Genomic DNA, 18,751 nt, shown 5'->3' with positions numbered 1-18,751 from the left:
ATGTCTGAAACCACAGCTGTCATTCTCGTTGATCCCCTCAATGACTTTGTCCATCCCAAGGGGAAACTATATCCCTTCGTCCAGGAGAGCATCGAAACAACCGACACAGTCACAAACATGGCCAGGCTCGTCAAATCGGCCAGAGAGATGCACATTCCCATCTTCTACGGTCTCCATCAACCTTACAAAGAAGGCAACTATGACGGCTGGAGAAACATGACCAAGTCCCACCATCGGCTTAAAAAGCTAGAGGCCTTTAAGGAGGGTACTTGGGGCAGCGAAATTCAATCCGAGATGACTCCGAGTTTGGGAAATGGTGATGTGGTTGTTTCGAGGCATTGGAATAGCAGGTATGCTGTCTTTCTATTGTATACATAATAGACTAGATGCTGAAAAGCTAGTTCCTTTGCCAATACCGACTTGGACTTTCAACTTCAGCAGAGGGGAATCACCCATGTTGTTTGTGCTGGGATGGTGGCAAACACATGTCTCGAAGCGACAGCTCGCTATGCATTTGAATTGTAAGTAAATATGTGTTGTTCTTAGTGCTATCTGCTAATATTGAATATAGGGGCTATAAAGTCACCCTCATGTAAGTAGTCTCTCCTTCTCATCACATACCATCTACTGATACAACTACAGCAAGGATGCCACTGCTGGCTTTAGCACCCAGCTGAAAGATGCTGCCACTGAAATTGTCTGGCCGACGATTGTCGAAGAGGTTTTGACTGTGGATGAATGGGCTGCTAAGGGCAAGACAGCAGCATCGCTCTGAAGTGACTGATATGGGTCATCGTCATTCTCATCTATAACGCTAAATTATACATGAAATCAATGTCTCAAAGTATATGTACAGTGCCACAATGGCGCATTAATCAGTTCCCACCAATCATGCTTGATAAATTCTTCTTCCATTCCTGTAGCTTCTTGGTGGCATCTTCCAACTGACCATGCAGACTAGCTATCTCTGCTTCATACTCTTTGTTCTTCGCCCTCAAGGCTTCTGTCTCATCGGCAGATGTCTGTTTGCCTGTAGCTTCCGACCTCAGTCTCTGCAATTCAGCCTCCGAGGCACGCGCCCTTTGAACAATCCCTCGAGTCAACATTAGCTCGTTTCGCTGTATACTCAGATCTTGGCGTAATCGAGATATCTCAGACTCGAGATCCGATACATTTTGCCGGAGTAAAGGAACACATTCGAGTTCACGGGATACCACCCACAGCGCAGAATCTACCTCTTCTGGTAGGGTGTTGAATCGAGATTTTCGAGGCGCGGAAGCTGCGGTCGATTGCTTTTGTGCTATTCTTTGTTGGCATTGGTTTGCTTCTTCAGTAGGGCGAGGCGTTTGTGTGGTTGCAGGTGTCGATAATGGCGGATGCGACTGTCTTGTGTTCAGCTGGGCTGGGGAATATCCAGCACTCCCTGCTTCATTATCTAAACGCAGGGGATTGGGATTCGATACGGCAGTGACACCACCACTTGGCGTTAATACCGGTGAGTCTGGTGGTGTGATAGGAGGTGTAACATGCCATCCGCGACACACACAGACAGGGCAAAACCACTGCTGCGCACCATTCCGAGTAGATAAGGCGCTATCTTTTGGCTTGCATGAGTCATGATATGACCGTCGACATGTCTCACAGGGGACTGCATCTCCTGGCTTATGGCACTCAAAGCATAGAGACTCGTGCGGACTTCCCGCTTCTAAATATCGGTCAGCATCATATCACTGGCGGGACGGTTTATTACTCACTTCTCCATATCTTATACCGTGCTAATATAGCCGACATGGGCTCTATCGGATTTGAAGGGGCGGCATTGTTGGTGATATTCTGCGATGTAGGATTTTCACTCGCCCCCTGTTGCTGTTGCTCTTGTGTTGTCGAATCACTCTGATCCCGGACGCGCTTGCGGCCGCCGGTCTGGCCTGCTTGAAGCCGCTGCCGTTTAGATGTACGTCTCTCGTCTTTGGGGCTGTCTGGATCTCTTCTGCCCGTCATTTGGGAGTATGCGTGCTTCTGCAGAGGCATTTATCTATTATGTTGTGATGAGATCGTGTGGCTGATAGGAATGACGCCATCTTATAAATCAGTTGGATGTCATGTGATGTCACATGATCTCCCTGTATTCCGAAATAGAATTGTCAGTAATCTAGTTTAAAATCCATCGAAGATTCTATCATTCAAGTAGAAATTTCAGGAAGAAGAGGCTGTCTGGGCGATGATGTGCTGGTGCCTGTTTGGGTAGTCTTGCTGATGCATCCACTTGAGCCCTTATCCTGGACAGTCATTTATCCTCAACAGTATCACCATTAACATTCTAATACAAGCTACTGGGCACGCTATCAAGACATGTCTATTAAATCCGGTATACAAGAGCAATCAACCGACCCAGCCAGAACTCAAAACAAGCACAACTTTGGATAATATACACACTCTCTATTTACTCACCCCATAGTCCTTCTTGATGATATCCGCAGCCCGTTCAGCAAACGCGTAAAGAGTACTCGTCAAGTGACCGCAGAGCTGGAATGGGAGGACCGAAGCATCAACCACGCGCACATTCCGGGTGCCATAGACCTTGAGCTCAGGACTGACGACTCCGCCCTTTTCCCGAGGAAGCATGCTGGCCGTACCGACTGGGTGGTAATTGGGTCTGTCTGGGGGAGAGTTAGCCTGAGATTGCCTTTTAAGAGGGGAAGAAACGTACAATTTGCCTTGACCCAGCTTGCCCATGTAGAGGCGGATGCGTTTAGAGGGAGAGAGTCCAATCCGGGTGAAGCCTCCCCGCTGACTATGGTGCTGAGGGGATCAGTGTTGAACATTTTGCGGATGTACTGAGCGACATCCGCCTGGGCTGTGACATCCTGCTCGAACATGAAATAGTTGGGGTTGATGGCTGGTGGTTGAGAGGCGTTGGCGGAGTTAATGTGGACGCTGCCTCGGGAGAAGGGGAGAAGAGGCCAATATTCACTGGCGAAGGACTCTCCACTGGGAGCAAAGACGATTTCTGCATAGGGGACTTGCAATTTGAAGATCAGATCGTACTGGACCTGGAATGCAGCAAGGAGATTCGATTCCTTGACGACGCCGTTGGAGGCCTTGGAGACGGCCTTTGCGTAGCCAGCAAGACTGGAGTTGACAAACGACGCCACGGCCGAGACATTGGCTCCGTATAGCTGGTCGACGGATGGCAAAGCAGAGAAGGTCGCCAACCCGGTCAACGCGTCTTTCCCTTGATAGATGAGACCATTGTTTGTCTGGTCCTGCAGGTTCTCGCCAACAGTGGGGAGATTGATCTTGACGGGAATATCATGCTGGCGAAGAATGTCTGGATTTCCAATACCAGACAACTCGAGCAACGCTGGAGATCTCAACGAGCCAGCCGACAGGATGACCTCTTTCGAAGCATAGATCTCTGTCACCGCGTCGACACCGGTGACCTCCACCCCGACAGCAACAGCCTCGCCGTGGGATTGGTTGGCCCAGATGATCCTGTTCGCCTGCGTTTTGGAGATGATCTTGAGGTTGGACCGGACTTCGTAGGGCCAGTAGTACCCTCTGGCCGCGTCTTCGCGGACGTTGGCCTCTCTGTCGACCGTATCCGGATGGACGGTGAATCCGACCATGTGGCCACCGTTGACGTCGCGGTTGTACGAGAGACCCAGTTGCTCCATTGTTTGGTTAAGTATAGGAAACACACTGCTGTTGGTCATGGACGAAGGCCATCCCACCTTGAGGGGGCCTTTTGTCCCATGATATTGGGGGTTATAGGAGGCACCATGAGCAATTTGGTCCTCGGTGGGCACCTGGAAGCCTTCTGATTTCTTATAATAAGGGAAGAGACTCTTCCAATTCCAGCCCTTGTTTCCAGCCAGTTCCCAGGAGTCAATCTGCACGTTTTCCGCTCGAGTGTAGGACATTCCTGTGGCTGCGTTAGGATATACATCATGCATGCAACAGAGGGAGAGGAACTTGCCATTCAAAGTACTTGTGCCACCAATGGCCTTTCCGGCACGAATGGTCTGCTTGGATCCGCCAGCATATGTCTGGTTCTCGGTCTGGTAGGCCCAGTCCATCTCGGTCCCAAAGGCGAGACCGTATCCCATGACATTGGAGACATTGAAGTTATTCAGAACCGAGTCTCCCGCTTCAATGACTGCCACTGTGGCGTTTTGCATTTCCGAAAGTCTGTTGGCAATCACCAATCCACTGGTTCCTCCGCCCACAACCACAAAGTCATATTGTGCAGAAGCATGATTCTTTGCCCTGGCTGTGCCCAGTAAGGCAGCAACAGTGAGAGCAGAAAGACGCATTTCGATTGAGATCGAGCACGATCAGGGAAGTCTGTCCTATTCAATTGGATGAAAGAGAAATCCTCTTATAGTAAATCCTTCAAGCAATTTTTCAATTATTCACTGTGAATGCTTGGCAAGCTTCTTCATGATCTGTAATGGATTGTCAGCCATCACTAAGAGCCTATCTATAGTGGATCCCGTGTAGATTATCAACCGGCATGTCAGCATCAACCGGCATGTCAGCATCAACCGGCATGTCAGCATGTCAGCATGCGGGATGCTTCCGCGGAACCCTTTCGGCATGCCGGCTCGGAGATAAATCAAATCAATTAACTAAAAATAAAATCAATCTTATTTCCAGTACTTTCAGGACAAACATGCCAAGCGATGCAATCACGCTGGCTGATCAATCATGACGGAAGGCAGCGCTCGGGGCCTAAGTTACCCACGGTTATAAGCGGCCGTGTGTAGAATCTTTCCAGACTATTCCACTCGTTTAGTAAGGTGTTGCTGGATGGAACCTGTCTTATTAGCTTCATATCTTCAATACCAAAGTAACTGGAGCGCTATGCTTCCGGTAGAACATTCCCCAGATGATTAGCATGAACACTCTTCCAACAAGTCTACCGTCGGGTATATACGGGATGTGAGGACTGAACTACAATAACTGTCGATTCGGAGACTTTTGTCATCTGCCTTGCAACATTACGCCGAGGTGTAATTGAAGCCAATCCTTCCCTATCCGATGGCTTATGCGATGGGCGGTGATGTTATAAGTATCCGATGCTTATTAACTGAAGCATCTACAGTCATTGACTTTATTTCCATCAAGTACGCAAACACAGGATAGAATATAAATAATCGTCTTGCACTAGCCTTCCGATTTACAATCCATCTTCCAAACACTCCACACACAATGTCAGCTCAAAAGGTCTTTCTGATCGGACCAGGCTTCATTGGAGGCGAGGTTCTTGATCTGCTCCTACAAAAGAACTATGCGGTCACCACTTTGATCCGCCGACAAGCTGCCGCAGCCTCCTTTCACGACCTGGGAGTCCAAACAGTGATAGGAACCATCGACGACAAGTCGATCATCCAGAAGCAAGTGGAAAACAGCGACATTGTCATCCACACCGCAACAGCAGACCATCTCCCCTCCGTCGAGGCCGTGCTGGATGGCATCACGGCACGCGCCCACACCGGCCAAACCACCATCTACATCCACACCAGCGGCACCAGTCTGCTCGCGGATGGCGCCCACGGCGACTCGACCAATGAGACCATCTTCGACGACGCAAAGCCACAAACACTCCTGAACGCCCTGCCCGACAGCGCCGCACATCGTGAAATCGACCTGGCCATCATCAACGCGCAAAAGGCCCTTGGCCCCAAGGCCAAAATGGCCATCATGACTCCCCCCCTTATCTACGGCGTGAGCACCCGCGAGAAACGTCTGTCGATCCAGCTGCCCACCATGATGCGATTCTCGGTGAAACACGGTTACGCCGGACATGTCGGAAAGGGTGTTGCCGTGTGGAACCAAGTGCATGTCAAGGATCTCGCCAGGGGTTATCTCACTCTGCTCGACTGGTTGGAAAAGACACCCGGTGAGCAGGTCCTGGCAGACAGCGACTTGTACTGCTTCTGTGAGAATGGCCAGGAGCTCTCGTGGGGCGAGTGCGCGGCAGCTATCGGTGAAGCTCTGGCCAAGGCGAAGAAGATCCCGTCTGCACAACCCAGAACAATCCCCAGAGAGCATTACGGTGACTTGTTTGGAGAATATTCGGGTGTGGTGATTGGATCCAACTCGCGGAGCAGGGCGATTCGCCTCCGTCAGTTGGGATGGGAGCCCAAGGAGAAGGGGACTATCCAGTCTTTGATTGAAGATGAAATTCCGTTGATTCTCCAGGAGACGGGGCCTTTCAAAGGATATAGCGCACCAGTGGCTTCTGGGGATACTAAGTAGAGATAGTTATTTCATGGAATAATCATGCTACGGTTTTTACTATCATCATTTAGACTTGGATAAACATCCGGCAGGAGTTCGGATCGGTATCAGATATGTAGTCATCTAATCGATGTAGAAGATTAAAACTGCCGATTAATTCATTTGATAACACCAAGTAGTTTCTATATGTCATTGTGAATAAAAGTGGATAAAAGACCCAAGCAGATTCCCAATCGCCGTTGCATTTTTCCGCGGTTATATGACAACCGACACTTATAATATCAACAAAACAATATCTACTAATATCTACGAAAATAATCTGAGAGCATGCATGCCATATCTGAATTCTGTCCAAATCCAGGTGTATTACTCACTATATCTCTTTTGTTAATACAACTAATAACCCATCTGAACTGTTAGATATCCCCTAAAGGATGAGTAAGTGCAGTAATCCGGGGTATACGGAAAACAGGCGGAAAAGCACTTTGAGATCAGCATCTCAGACGATCGGATCACGACCGACGGCTTTCTCTCCGTCTTTTTGTCTATCTTAAGCGGGGATCTGCCATTCATCGTCAGCTTCATTTCATCGTCATTCATCATGTCGAAACCGATTGTGCTGCATCTTGGAGACCCCATCAAGTATAACCACGACTTGTACAACGGGGCTTTTTCAGAGCGATTTCATATTATTCGCAATGATGCCCTGGATCGAGAGTCGTTTATTGATGCATTAAGAACACACAAGTTCGTATTAATTGTTCATCTCTCGCATTCATACTAACTCTCCAGATATGGCGAATTCTCCGCCATCTTCCGCCCTCACTTCCAAACCGGGGGCGAAATGGGACAGTGGGATGAAGAGCTAATATCTCTCCTCCCATCTTCCGTCCGCATCTTTGCCTCTGCCGGAGCAGGATTCAACTGGGCAGACGTGGATGCCCTCGGCCGGCGGGGCATTTGGTACGCCAACGGAGCAGGGGCATCTGATGAAGCTGTCTCCGATACGACGCTATTCATGATTCTCTCTGTTTTTCGCAATTTCACCCGATCGCAACTTGCTGCTCGGATGGCTGATCCGGAGATTTTCACGGCAACGCATAAGCTCATTGCGACCATTTCGCGGAATCCGAGAGATCATGTTCTGGGATTAATTGGACTGGGGAATATCAGTAAGAAGGTTGCGTATAAAGCGCGCATGGGACTGGGGATGAAGGTGCATTATTACGATGTTATTCGTCAGACGAAAGAAGAAGAGGAGAGACTGGGTGTGACGTTTGAGTCGTCGTTGGAGGATCTTCTCACGGTGTCAGATTGTGTGTCGCTGCATACGCCGTTGAATCAGCATACGAAGCATTTGATCAACAGCGAGACATTGAATTCGATGAAAGATGGAGCCAGACTGGTGAATACGGCGAGGGGAGAAGTAGTGGAAGAAGAGGCCTTGATTGCAGCGTTGAAGAGTGGCAAATTGTCTGCAGCTGGATTGGATGTGCATTATCACGAGCCGCAAGTGTCGCCGAGACTGGCAGCAATGGAGAATGTCACCTTGACGACGCACATCGGAGGGGGGGCTTTGGATACAAGAGTCAATTTTGAGCTGAACGCGATGAAGAACATTCTGGCAGTTGTGGGGGAGAATGGAGAGCTGATTGGAGAGCCTTTGACGCCGGTCAATACCAAGGCTGTCAAGTCGGCGAATCTTTGATGCCTCGTATACTATCTATGCTATTTCAAAAATACATTTAATTAGCCAGTGAGCTTTATCCGCTGTAATCCACCAGTGAATGTGTATGCCGGCTTTCTCTCCTTTCCCCAGATTCCCCGCATTCCCCGGATTTCGGGCAGCAAACCGATAATGGTTGGTCTCCACTTTGGATAGTTTATTATCTGCAATATGAAAGACCACATGGACATTTTCATTCATCTTCAAGTAGACCGTTGCTACTGAGAATGAACAACATCGCCCCAGCCAAGATAGACGTCGAGACGGTGGAGAATGTCAAGCCAGTAGGGCTGGAGGAGCTTCCACTGCCGGTCGAACTCGCATCGTTGGATCGAGATGAGATCAAGAGGATTGAGAGGAGTCTGGTGAAGCGACTAGACTTTTGCTTGTTGCCGGCGGTGGTTGTTCTCTTTCTGATGAACATTCTCGATCGGTATGTCTGTCCCATGTTGTCTTCTATTCTAACATCGACAGCAACAATATCGCCAATGCAAAGATCGCCGGTCTGCCGCAGACTTTGGGGATTACCAATACGCAATATAACACTTCGTTGATGATCTTCTATGTTGGATGTAAGTCTTGATGAATGCATCATGGCCTCTCTGACTGTCTAGATGTCATCACTCAACTCCCATCCAACGTCATCATCACCAAAGTCAAGCCGTCCATCTACATCGGCAGTGTGACAGCTGCATGGGGCGTTGTCTCCATGTGTCAGGCATTCACTCGCAACTTTGCCGGTCTCTTCATGAGTCGATTCATTCTCGGGCTGGTCGAGGGTCCATTTCTCCCTGGCGTGTTTTTCTTGATGTCGTGTTGGTATAAACGCACAGAACTGCCTCCTCGCATTGCTCTATTATATGGTGCCAACATGCTGGCGAGTGCCTTTGGAGGTCTCATCGCAGCTGGTATTGTCGCTCGCATGGAGGGGAAACTAGGAAGGCCGGCTTGGGTGAGTGTTTGTCTGTGTATATGTTCAATTCTAACATGAATAGGAATGGCTCTTTATCATTGAAGGCTCCATGACCATCGTCATTGCACTGTTGGTTATTCCTTTTATCCCCGACTATCCAGGATCTACAAAACGATGGTGGTTGAACCATCAACACCAAGTCCTTGCAGTAAGTCTCCATATTTATATCTGGCAATACTGACGATATAGGACTGGCGACTCCGAAATGAAAACGCCGGCATCGTCGATGATGATCCGGGATCTCTTCTTTGGGGCGTCAAACAAGCCTTTGTCGATCCGAAGCTATACATGTTCATCGTGCTGCAAATGGCTCTTCTCACTGCACAGTCATTCAACAACTTCTTTCCCTCGATTGTGGGCACATTAGGATATGACGATACCATAACTTTATTACTAACTGCACCACCATATTTCTTCGCTTTTATCTGCTCGCTTTGCATCTCCTTTCATGCGGCACATGTCAACGAACGAGGATACCACATTGCCATTCCTCTCGCCTTTGCCCTTTTGGGTAATCTCCTAGTACGTCAACCCCTCACTATATAAAACAAACTAACCCCCCAGGCAATGTTCGTCCCCTCCCTCGGCGGCCGCTACTTCAGCATGTTCCTCATGACAGCCGGTTCCTACTCCCCATACAACCTCTGCGTGTCATGGGTGAGCTCGACACTCCCCCGACCAAAGGCAAAACGAGCAGCTGCTCTGGCAATCATCAACTTGATGGGCGCGGGCGTCGCCCACTTTTACACCTCGTACATGTTTCCCGATTCGCAGAAGCCGCGGTATTACGCCGGCGGTGGGGTGATGAGCGGTGCGTGTCTGGTGTGTGCGTGTATGGCGCTGGGGATCAAATGGCATCTCAAGAGGGAGAATGCCAGAATTGAACGGGCAGAGGTGGAAGAGGGCGTCGTGGCTGGTTCGGCTATTGGGGCTTCGAAGCAGAATGCGGATGCGGTTTTGTCTTTTCGATATGTGCATTGATTTATTTGTTTGTATGGCTTCTATACTCGATATTATTTATACTCAGGAAACTATGAAGGTCTGCTTGTGCCATGGAACTCGAGAAAGCCCTGTCACTCCATCCAGAATCAATCCCGGATTTACCTTATCGTCACTCTCGATGGAAATCCTCCACGTCGTGAAAGGGCCCAAAGGTGCAGTGGTGGACTTGTCTACCCTGTCACAAATGTAGTGGCCATTCTGGATATTCTGTCTGGTAAACAACACAGTCGACACAGCCTGTTCCGGAGTCAACACCTTTCCAGAGTCGTAGTCGAAATCAATCGTGACTGGCTCATGCGAGAAGGAGAATCTCTTGCGATGAATATCCTGGATGACTTCATCGCCGAGATTGTTCAGTTGGATCGATAGCAGTTTTCTTCCCTCTTCGGACCACATGTCCACACCAATTAGCCAGAGACGGTTCTGACTCGATCGGATATCGATGCGGTTCTGGAATATGTCTCGATCGGTGTCAGTTCGATGTTGATACCCACGTATGCTGCCTTGTACAGTTTGGCGCCATAGGCCCTGTCCACCTTCTTGGGGTCATGTGTCGCGCGAGGTATAGTGGCTGAGAGAGTCTGAGAATGTCTGACATAGCTCACGCCGTTTGTTGCTCAGGATAAAATGCATTTCAAGTGGTTACTGTACACATATAATCCTTTATATGACTATTATGGAAGCTCCATAAACCGACTCGCTTTTGGCGATGGATCCATCTCATGCCGTACATTGTTCTCTCCCAGCTCTACAGCCGGGTTCGATCCTGGAGATTCAAAGATAGGATAATGTCGAGGTTTACCATCAGCCTTTTTATCTTCATCGGATAGTTGTGTCTGTTGTGCTGGTATAGTCTTCTTTCGTCGGAAGAAAAAGAATGCCAGACCAGCGAGGATTGCAGCCCCAGCGACTGATCCTATCACAGCCCCTGCAATTGCGCCTCCACTGATTCCTTTGCTGCTTGAAGTACCTGATGACCCAAATAGTTGAGCTGTATCTTTCGAGTCGAATCCGCCATCTGGTTGTGTTGTTGTTGCGCCGCCGGTTGCACTGCTTCATTAGCACCGTCCATATCCATATCAAGAATGACTTACTCTCCACCAACTTCTCTAAACACCGTCCGTGGCACTTGATACGCATCATCATAAGACTTGTATACACTCCCCCACGTCCCCCTGCTCAGATCATACACGCCCACCATCTTCGTCTCCCAGTCACATCCACGCGTAAAGTTCCCATCATCCGCCCCTCCGACAGTGAGCAGCTGCGACTTGCCAACAACATGGCATGTATGTCCCCATCGCGGAGACTCGCCTTGCCACACTTTAATCCACTTAAACGACGGCAGCGAAAGAATATACAGCTCGTCGTAGTCGGTGCTGAAATCCCGCCCGCCATACATGTAGATATTATGGCTGGAATTGTCTGCGGCGGAAACGGCGACGAGACAGAAATCCAGACGAGAACTGGGAATATCGCCAGATGCTTTTTGGCGATACCAGGTGCCGTTGCTGGTTGAGAGGGAAGAGACGTCGAGGATGTCGATATATTCCATGGAGATCTGGTCGTCAGCAGTTATTACAATGGAGTGTAGTGGGTGACATACCAGACTGCCTTTATTCTTCGAACTGCTGTCATCCACGCTCTTCGTCACACCTCCAACAGTCACGAATATTCCCTTTTCCCCAACCCCAGCAATATAAACCCCTCCATGTCGACTTCGAGGCGAATCCGGAACCGCATCCGTCGAGTAATTCCGTACAATTTGAGTCTTTGTATCGATCACCACAAGACCAGGCAGGAAGGCCCGGAAACTGCTCTCTTTTTCCAACGCAGGCGAACTGCCCTCATCAATCTGCCCGTTATGGTAAAATGCCAACCCTAAATCTGGCGCTTCCGCAAAGGCACCGTTATTCGGTCGGTTCGGGACATCGAGCGATGTGTCGTACTGCGACCAATCTTGATTCGAAGTATCATACGACCAGAGCGAATACTGTGGCGATGATGGCGATTGCCAGCCTGGGAAGCTGGTATTTTGCGTTGATACCGATCCGCCATAGAGATAGAACTGCGAGTCATTCGTCGGACCGGAATAGAGAGCACCGCGGACGAGAAGCGGGGCGGCGGTGCCTGTCTGTGAGGATTTCGTCTTTTCGATCGTTTCCAGCGATATGTTTGTCTTCCAGTCCCATGAGTCGGTTAGATCCAGTTTCACGAGATAGGTGTTGTATCCGGTGGTTTTGTTGCTTGCACTTGCATTGCTGGAGGGGGTGAAGACCTCGAGGCCACCGTCGATGTATAATGCGTTGTTTTTTACCACCGCTATTTTGTTAGATAGAACCGACTATGAGAAACAAACTTACATTGGTGATACCATATCCTGCAGAAATTATCGACAGGATCTAAACCAGTATTGTTCGCTGCCAGGCAGAAAGACACCAGTCCAAGGATGAGAAACCACATCGCATCACGCTTGACGGTGGCAAAGGTTTGTGCATTAAAATCAAGAACCAGCAAGGACTGGGCGTAAGATCCATTTATGGGAAATACGACCAGCAGGGATATGCAGTGCTTTAGGCATCTTGCAGATCTTCGCCCCAGCCTGGCGCTTACTTGCAGACTAGAAATCAAGGGTCTGATTCTGGTTATCAGAGGAAGTAGTTTATGCTATCTCATCATATTGACAGTCTCTCTATAATACTCTGGAATATAATACTCTGAAATATAATATGATATTTCATGTTAATATTGATGATGAGATGGCTATTTCCGCATGCCCCTGGACTATCCAGCCAATAGGATCATTTCCCCGGTTGGTCACCTCCCCCTTTCGGTTAGACCGGCCCCCAAACTCAGCCCATTCAGCCAGACTAAACCTATTTGGTCGACGCGAGTCATGCATTATAATCATCTTATTGATGCAGGATATCTAATCTAACTACTATATCTTACATAGAATACAATCACTTCGTCTTGGCCTGAACCTGAGCAGACTGGGCGGTCTCAGACTCCGACTCTGCATCGCCTTCCACCCCGTCAACAGGAGGTCCGGCATAGTTCTTGTATCCCCAAACCCAGTACCAGACGGTGGAGATGACAACGAATCCAAAGAAGACGACAGAGGCATAGTTCATCGTGTCGAGTGTGACGGTGCTATACGTCGGCATGCAGAAGAGGGGAACGGCGAGAAGACTCCACGCTGTTACCTGTTAGGGCTGTCAGGATGAATGGGAAGGGTGAAGATCGTACCAATACAAACTACATTGCAGAATACACCGAGATATCCGAGGTTGAAGTTGCCGTTCTTGATGTCGGCGCGACGACGGAAGATCAACGAGACTGCGACGGGGATTGCGTAGCTGAGCGTGAGGAAGATGACGCCCACACCGGAAAAGGCGCTGAAAGCAGCCGTCGACCCAAAGTAGATTAAGCCCAGGCAGATCTCGACAACCATGCCCAGCATCATTGCGTTCAGGGGAATGTCGAGTTTCTCGTTGACGACCTTCCACCATTTGGATCCGGGGATTGCGCCGTCCCGGGCAAACGCCCACGTGCATCGGGAGGTTGCAGTCACACAGCCGATTCCGCAGATGAGACCGAGGATGATGAGGGGCAGGAGGAGGAGGAAAGCGCCGACGGAACTTCCTGTTGCGGTCTTGAGGATTGTCGGAACGGGTTGACCAGAGGCCAGATTGACCAGCATGGTGACATCGGGCAGGACAAAGACCATCGGGATGAGAATGCAGAGACCGGCAAACATGTTGATGACAACCGTCCACACCATCGCTTTGGGCACTTGACGGGCGGGTTCCCGCACTTCTTCACACATACTACACTCGTTAGTCGCGTTCGGCACATCTAGACGGCGGACCTACGAGATGACCATTCCCGTCGCCGACGTGGCATACGCCGCCTGCAGCAGACCGATGCAGAACGACCAGCCCGCCGGCCATCCGGCCTGGGGCTCAAAGTGCGAAAAGGCCCATTCGGCATTGTGGCGGCCTTCCTTGGCGACGACCAGGATGGTAATCATGATGGCCAGCACACCTGCCATGGTCCAGAAAATGGCACAAGACTATAGATATTAATGGGCTATACAAAGAAGGAAAGGAACAGAATGATTAATCGATTTGTACCTCTATCAAGGGCAGCCACTTGTTCCCATACGCGGGGATGGCATGGCACAGAAAGGTAATGGCCAGGAAGATCAAAAACACTTGATACGTCTGCATGTTATCGGTGATGCCCACGCCGGGGGCGGACTCAAAGACATTGAGACTGGCGACGAGGAAGAGGGTGGTGCCAAAGTTGACGGCCAGCGTGATGGTGATGTTGCCGGCGACATACGCCCATCCGCAGATCCACGAGGCGACGCGGCGACACCAGACGGGCGACAGCACAAACGTCTGGAAATACACGCCACCGGCCGTGGGATAGACGGAAGTGATCTCCGCCAGCGAGGCAGCGACACAGAGAATAATCAGCGAGACAGCGACCCAGCCCCAGATGACGTTGGCTGGACCGCCGCCAGCCAGAGGATAGGACCACGTGGTGGACAGGCCGTAAGGGACGGAGGAGAGAATAAAGCACATAAAGACAACCTGCCAGGTTGAGCGATTGCGTGACAGCTCGGGGCTGTATCCGAGATTTTCCAGGTTGCGATCGGCTGAGGATTTGTCGATCCTCGATTCGAGTGCATCGGGCATGGTGCTTGGGGACATGGTGGCTGCAGAGGGGCAACTATCATTCGTGGTGGCATCTACAGTTGAACAAGAGAATGAGAAAAGCAAAAAATGAGGGGAAGAAAAAAAAAAAGGAAAAAGAAAAACGGCAGAATAAGCGAAAATAAGCAGAAAGTCTAAAAACAGCTAGAGGCCAAAAGACGGCACAAAGCGAGATTGGCCAGTCGGGGTGGATGGGCAGGCAGTTCTCACGATATTGTCCTGAACTGGAATGAGAAGATCAGTCAGTCTGATGGCAAGTCAGTCTGAATCTCCATCGATTCTCCAAATAAGAATAAACAAGAGCAAATAAGATATTCGACGTGGAGAATTTCAACTGAAAATCTCCACTTGAAATTCTCCTTCTTGGCTGCCGTTTTGGGTTAGCGCCATCACAATCAGGATGAAAGAATATAAAAAAATATAAGAGAAGAAGATGAAGAGAAGAAAAGAATCAATTCAGAATAGATAGAATGGACAGGGTAACCCTCATCAGTCCTCCCTCGCATCCCATCTACGAGGATGGCGACTCGTGCAGCCATCCTCTGTCCGCCGCCATCCATCTCTATGCAGACTCTCCACTTCTCTCTCTACACATCGCCCTCGTCAGAACAATCTCTCTCAGTCCAACACAAAATAAAAAACTATGGTTCATTCCTAGCAAGCCAAACGGCCCTCCAAAGCAATTCACCGATGAGGTCCTCTCTCTAAATCTCGCCACAACGCCAATCTCCGCCGAAATCGGCCCGGATGGCGTTCTATCACGATATGAATTCACCCTCTCTATACCAAGTGATATTCCGGAAACGATCAACACGCCAGAGTCAATCATCTCTTATGCATTAATAGCCTCAGCAACAACATCCAGCCAAACATTAACCGATTGCCAGCCTCTTCATCTCTCACGACTCAAAATTCATGATCCTTGGGAGGATATCAACCACTTTCGAAGCTTTCCAAACTCGCCAATCAAGGCTCAATATGCTGTGCATCCGCAATTGTCGGAGGATAAGAAGAGGTTCTCTGGCGAAGTTGTGTTGCGAAACATTGCCAGACCAGGTCCACGGCATTCAGAGTTGACGAGAATAGTGGTTGAAACACTGCGATGGCGAGTTGACGAGATTGAGCAATGGAAGACGCCCGAGGACGATACACGCGTGCGACGAGTAGCAAAAGGCTGCCGGAAATGGCGGAGAGGATTGAGTGTCTCAGATTTCAAAGAGACAGACATCACCATTCCATATGAGATCAACATCGACCATGCGTTGAATGACTTTCACGCTGAAGACCAATCCACACCAACACTCTCCATCCGACATCAACTCACCGTCGAGATCATCACCGGCAAAGAGACCATCGATCAAAGCACAGGCTATCTAGTAGCCAGAAAGAGAGCCACCCAAAAGTTTGGAGCAACAATACCCCTTCCCATCCACGAATACGCACCAAGCGAAGCCATCGTCAAGCAATTCGAGCCCTCCTTCTGGATGCCCCCCGGCTATGAGCAAATATCAATCCCACCCCCGGAATATCAAGAATAAACGATTAAAAATAGTCCAGTTAAATATATACCCAGCAAATGTACAGAATAAGGAATCTCGCTACTTTTCAATATACATGCGTGCCTCTCTAGCTCTTCACCAGCCATCCCATTCCACCAGCGATAAATACAATCATTATCACCGTCAGAACCCATGCGCCGGCCCTATCTCCGGTCGTGATCCTAGACTTCTTCTGCCTGCCGTCATCCCCCGTGTCGATCGCATCTGCGCCGCCGTCCGGGTTCGTATCGACTGTCTTGGGCGATTGATGCGCCATGACCATCAGGTTGGCCGTGACGGCTCCCAACGCCGCCATTTGCACTTCCAATCCCTGCATACCGTCCCAGGTGGGGTTCCACCACTGTTCACCGCAGAGGCTCTTTGATTCTCCTGAGCACTGCTTGGAGACCGCCAGCGCGGTGGTTTGCAGCTTGGGGGCGATCTTGTCGTAGGTCTCGGGCATCAGCAGAGCCGTAAAGGCCAGCCACATGGACATGTAGCCCTTGAAGCCGAGTTGGTTGCGATCACAGGTCATGATCGGGTCACATGCGACTTCGGACAGCACTTCTCCTGAGCCGTATTTCTGGGGGAAGAACTGTTTCATGGCCACGTCCAGGATTCCGTTTGCGCGAGTCGTCCATTTTTCGCCGCCGTTGGTCTGTTCTGTCAGTGACTGATGGGCAGTTTAGAGAGGAGTAAACTTACGTAGTTGGCGAGGAAAACAGCACCGCCTAGGTAGGTACCGTAGTTGTAAGTCCATTGGTTGTCGCCGGAATCCTGGCAGTTGTTTTCCGTGTTGGTCGAATCGGCAATATGCCATGTGTTGTTGTTCACAAGTGGCGAGTCGACGGACCAGTCCCAGATCGTCTCGGCCCATTCGACATACGTCTCATTCTTGGTGAATCGAGCCAAGCGAGCAGCAAGAAAGAAAAGACCACCGTTGGAGATGGAGTTCTTCATGGTGTAGCCAGCCTGGATGGGCCAGCACTGCCAGTGGAGACCACCGTTACACGTCCCGGTATCCCACTTGCCGGCTTGCATCTCAAAGACAGCCCGGGCCATGGACGACCACGAGGGCTTGCCGTCGACTTCAGGAAAGCCAGTCTCGGCAGCAGTCATGGCTGCAAGACCCCAGAACATTTGGTCATCATTACCCTGGTCATGTCAGCAACTGCAGGTTCGATCGCGGAGTAATGCGCACCAGCCATTGACTCCAGTTGGCTGGGAAGTAGTCGTAGTTGTCACCGGCCTGGAACATGAGATCGTGCGAGACCAGCGAATTATACGTGTCATCGCCCGACGCGTCCCAGTATTGGAGATAAGTCATGAACATGCTACCGGCGATATACCATGTGTCTGTCAACTTGCCCGGAATGCCTTCCGTCTCGTTGGCATGGTAAAACTCTATCATGGGTTCGGTGATAGTCTTTCCCGCCTTTTTCAATGAATCTATATCATTTAGATATACACGAGCAACCATTATTGGTTAGTGGACATACCGGCGTCATTTGCTTGAATGCCCAAATCGGCGAGCGCGACCTGCCCCTGGAGCAGCAGCGCCGCCGCCCCGCACAGTTGGCGCCAGTCTAGACGCATCGTTTAGAGGGAAAGTGTGTATACGGATGAGCAAGAGGTGTGTGTCGTCTACTAGAACGACAAGCAAGGGCTGGTGAGAGGACTCTTGCTCATCTGGATGATTATTCTGTGGACGTGAAGGAGGTCAGCTTTAAGGGTCCAGGGTTCCCTGCGGCGTCGCTATTATTGGCAGAACCCCGGCCTAGAGCCACTAGCCCCGGATGCAGCCAATCAGGGGCTGTCCTGGCGGTGGCGCCGCCGGGCCGAGTTTGACCCGGTCTCGTCCTGCTGTTCCAAGCCCCGGCTGGACACCCGCCAAGAGAGGCAATGCGGCTGCCTATTCGGTACACTGTTTCGCCTGCATGGGTCGGGGCGGTTTCAAGGGGGCTGGAAATGGCTGATTGGCGGGCGACTGCAGTGCCGTGAGAACATGCCGCACGGCCAGCTGGAAGGGCGACTGCAAATTGAGCAATCTCACCCCTGGGCCCAGCGCCAAGGATCTAGCGGCTTGGCATCAGTCAGATTTTTCTCCTTTCATGTCGGGCATTTATTGGTGAAGCCAAAGTTGCAGAAAAAGACACAAGATTTAAGAAGAGAATGTATGGAATCGAGCTGTCATTGTATATGATGTACATCAAGGTTATGGCCTTAGGATCGATGATCATCCAGATATCTCCACCGAATTGCACTCTTCCTTCCTATTCGAGTCTCCGAACCAGGCGGTCCCAGCCCTACGGTCCACTGATCTTCTACGACAATCACTACAATTCTAATGGTTCAATGCGATCGCATCGTATTAGAATAGATATCTATACTATAGTACCTATCATGTAGCAGTTGTAAGATCACAGCTGTGTAGCCAAGTAATACCAGATCAAATGAGATATAACGCAAAGGCAGAGAAAGAGCGACGCAAGCGAATATATTTTCAGTCGATCACACGACACCATCCGACCGTACTCTTCTG

The 18,751-nt window shown here is 50.0% G+C and overlaps 10 protein-coding genes across 10 annotated transcripts; 5 read left to right on the top strand and 5 right to left on the bottom strand.

Annotated features, from left to right (window-relative positions):
• Window positions 1-775, top strand: ASPWEDRAFT_32947 (cysteine hydrolase family protein; the record flags this gene model as incomplete). The annotated part of the gene is made up of 4 exons (XM_040833728.1): window positions 1-350; window positions 402-521; window positions 572-592; window positions 643-775. The coding sequence occupies 4 exons, from the start codon at window positions 1-3 to the stop codon at window positions 773-775; spliced, it is 624 nt and encodes a 207-aa protein (XP_040683383.1).
• Window positions 776-875: 100 nt separating this feature from the next.
• Window positions 876-2,001, bottom strand: ASPWEDRAFT_32946 (PHD finger protein; the record flags this gene model as incomplete). Its single annotated transcript, XM_040833727.1, has 2 exons — window positions 876-1,705; window positions 1,755-2,001. The coding sequence occupies 2 exons, from the start codon at window positions 1,999-2,001 to the stop codon at window positions 876-878; spliced, it is 1,077 nt and encodes a 358-aa protein (XP_040683382.1).
• A 142-nt stretch (window positions 2,002-2,143) lies between these two features.
• On the bottom strand, window positions 2,144-4,555 carry ASPWEDRAFT_46452 (GMC family oxidoreductase). Its single transcript, XM_040836762.1, has 3 exons — window positions 3,980-4,555; window positions 2,711-3,925; window positions 2,144-2,660 (listed from the first exon to the last, which is right to left on the bottom strand). The coding sequence occupies exons 1-3, from the start codon at window positions 4,314-4,316 to the stop codon at window positions 2,440-2,442; spliced, it is 1,773 nt and encodes a 590-aa protein (XP_040683381.1). The 5' UTR covers window positions 4,317-4,555; the 3' UTR covers window positions 2,144-2,439.
• A 289-nt stretch (window positions 4,556-4,844) lies between these two features.
• Window positions 4,845-6,532, top strand: ASPWEDRAFT_165339 (uncharacterized protein). The gene has a single exon (XM_040829904.1). It carries the CDS (start codon window positions 5,215-5,217, stop codon window positions 6,262-6,264), a length of 1,050 nt encoding a protein of 349 aa, XP_040683380.1. The 5' UTR covers window positions 4,845-5,214; the 3' UTR covers window positions 6,265-6,532.
• A 315-nt stretch (window positions 6,533-6,847) lies between these two features.
• Window positions 6,848-7,954, top strand: ASPWEDRAFT_32943 (D-mandelate dehydrogenase-like dehydrogenase; the record flags this gene model as incomplete). Its single annotated transcript, XM_040833726.1, has 2 exons — window positions 6,848-6,993; window positions 7,039-7,954. The coding sequence occupies 2 exons, from the start codon at window positions 6,848-6,850 to the stop codon at window positions 7,952-7,954; spliced, it is 1,062 nt and encodes a 353-aa protein (XP_040683379.1).
• Window positions 7,955-8,199: 245 nt separating this feature from the next.
• Window positions 8,200-9,926, top strand: ASPWEDRAFT_122128 (uncharacterized protein; the record flags this gene model as incomplete). Its single annotated transcript, XM_040829129.1, has 6 exons — window positions 8,200-8,405; window positions 8,447-8,544; window positions 8,587-8,924; window positions 8,968-9,093; window positions 9,135-9,467; window positions 9,510-9,926. 6 exons carry the CDS (start codon window positions 8,200-8,202, stop codon window positions 9,924-9,926), a joined length of 1,518 nt encoding a protein of 505 aa, XP_040683378.1.
• Window positions 9,927-10,621: 695 nt separating this feature from the next.
• Window positions 10,622-12,410, bottom strand: ASPWEDRAFT_122305 (Kelch repeat-containing protein; the record flags this gene model as incomplete). Its single annotated transcript, XM_040829146.1, has 4 exons — window positions 10,622-10,997; window positions 11,042-11,508; window positions 11,554-12,269; window positions 12,311-12,410. The coding sequence occupies 4 exons, from the start codon at window positions 12,408-12,410 to the stop codon at window positions 10,622-10,624; spliced, it is 1,659 nt and encodes a 552-aa protein (XP_040683377.1).
• Window positions 12,411-12,709: 299 nt separating this feature from the next.
• On the bottom strand, window positions 12,710-14,723 carry ASPWEDRAFT_46447 (uncharacterized protein). The gene is made up of 4 exons (XM_040836761.1): window positions 14,084-14,723; window positions 13,823-14,022; window positions 13,197-13,777; window positions 12,710-13,146 (listed from the first exon to the last, which is right to left on the bottom strand). The coding sequence occupies exons 1-4, from the start codon at window positions 14,666-14,668 to the stop codon at window positions 12,911-12,913; spliced, it is 1,602 nt and encodes a 533-aa protein (XP_040683376.1). The 5' UTR covers window positions 14,669-14,723; the 3' UTR covers window positions 12,710-12,910.
• Window positions 14,724-14,737: 14 nt separating this feature from the next.
• Window positions 14,738-16,347, top strand: ASPWEDRAFT_294805 (uncharacterized protein). The gene has a single exon (XM_040833290.1). It carries the CDS (start codon window positions 15,142-15,144, stop codon window positions 16,207-16,209), a length of 1,068 nt encoding a protein of 355 aa, XP_040683375.1. The 5' UTR covers window positions 14,738-15,141; the 3' UTR covers window positions 16,210-16,347.
• ASPWEDRAFT_177439 (glycoside hydrolase family 76 protein) lies at window positions 16,298-17,805 on the bottom strand (the record flags this gene model as incomplete). Its single annotated transcript, XM_040831652.1, has 4 exons — window positions 16,298-16,867; window positions 16,915-17,364; window positions 17,411-17,658; window positions 17,709-17,805. 4 exons carry the CDS (start codon window positions 17,803-17,805, stop codon window positions 16,298-16,300), a joined length of 1,365 nt encoding a protein of 454 aa, XP_040683374.1.
• Window positions 17,806-18,751: the final 946 nt, after the last annotated feature.

Source organism: Aspergillus wentii, assembly GCF_001890725.1.
Source record: "Aspergillus wentii DTO 134E9 unplaced genomic scaffold ASPWEscaffold_10, whole genome shotgun sequence".
NCBI classification, from domain to species: Eukaryota; Fungi; Ascomycota; class Eurotiomycetes; order Eurotiales; family Aspergillaceae; genus Aspergillus; species Aspergillus wentii.
The sequence above is the reverse complement of the archived record's forward strand: the minus strand, read 5'-3'. Positions and strand labels throughout refer to the sequence as shown.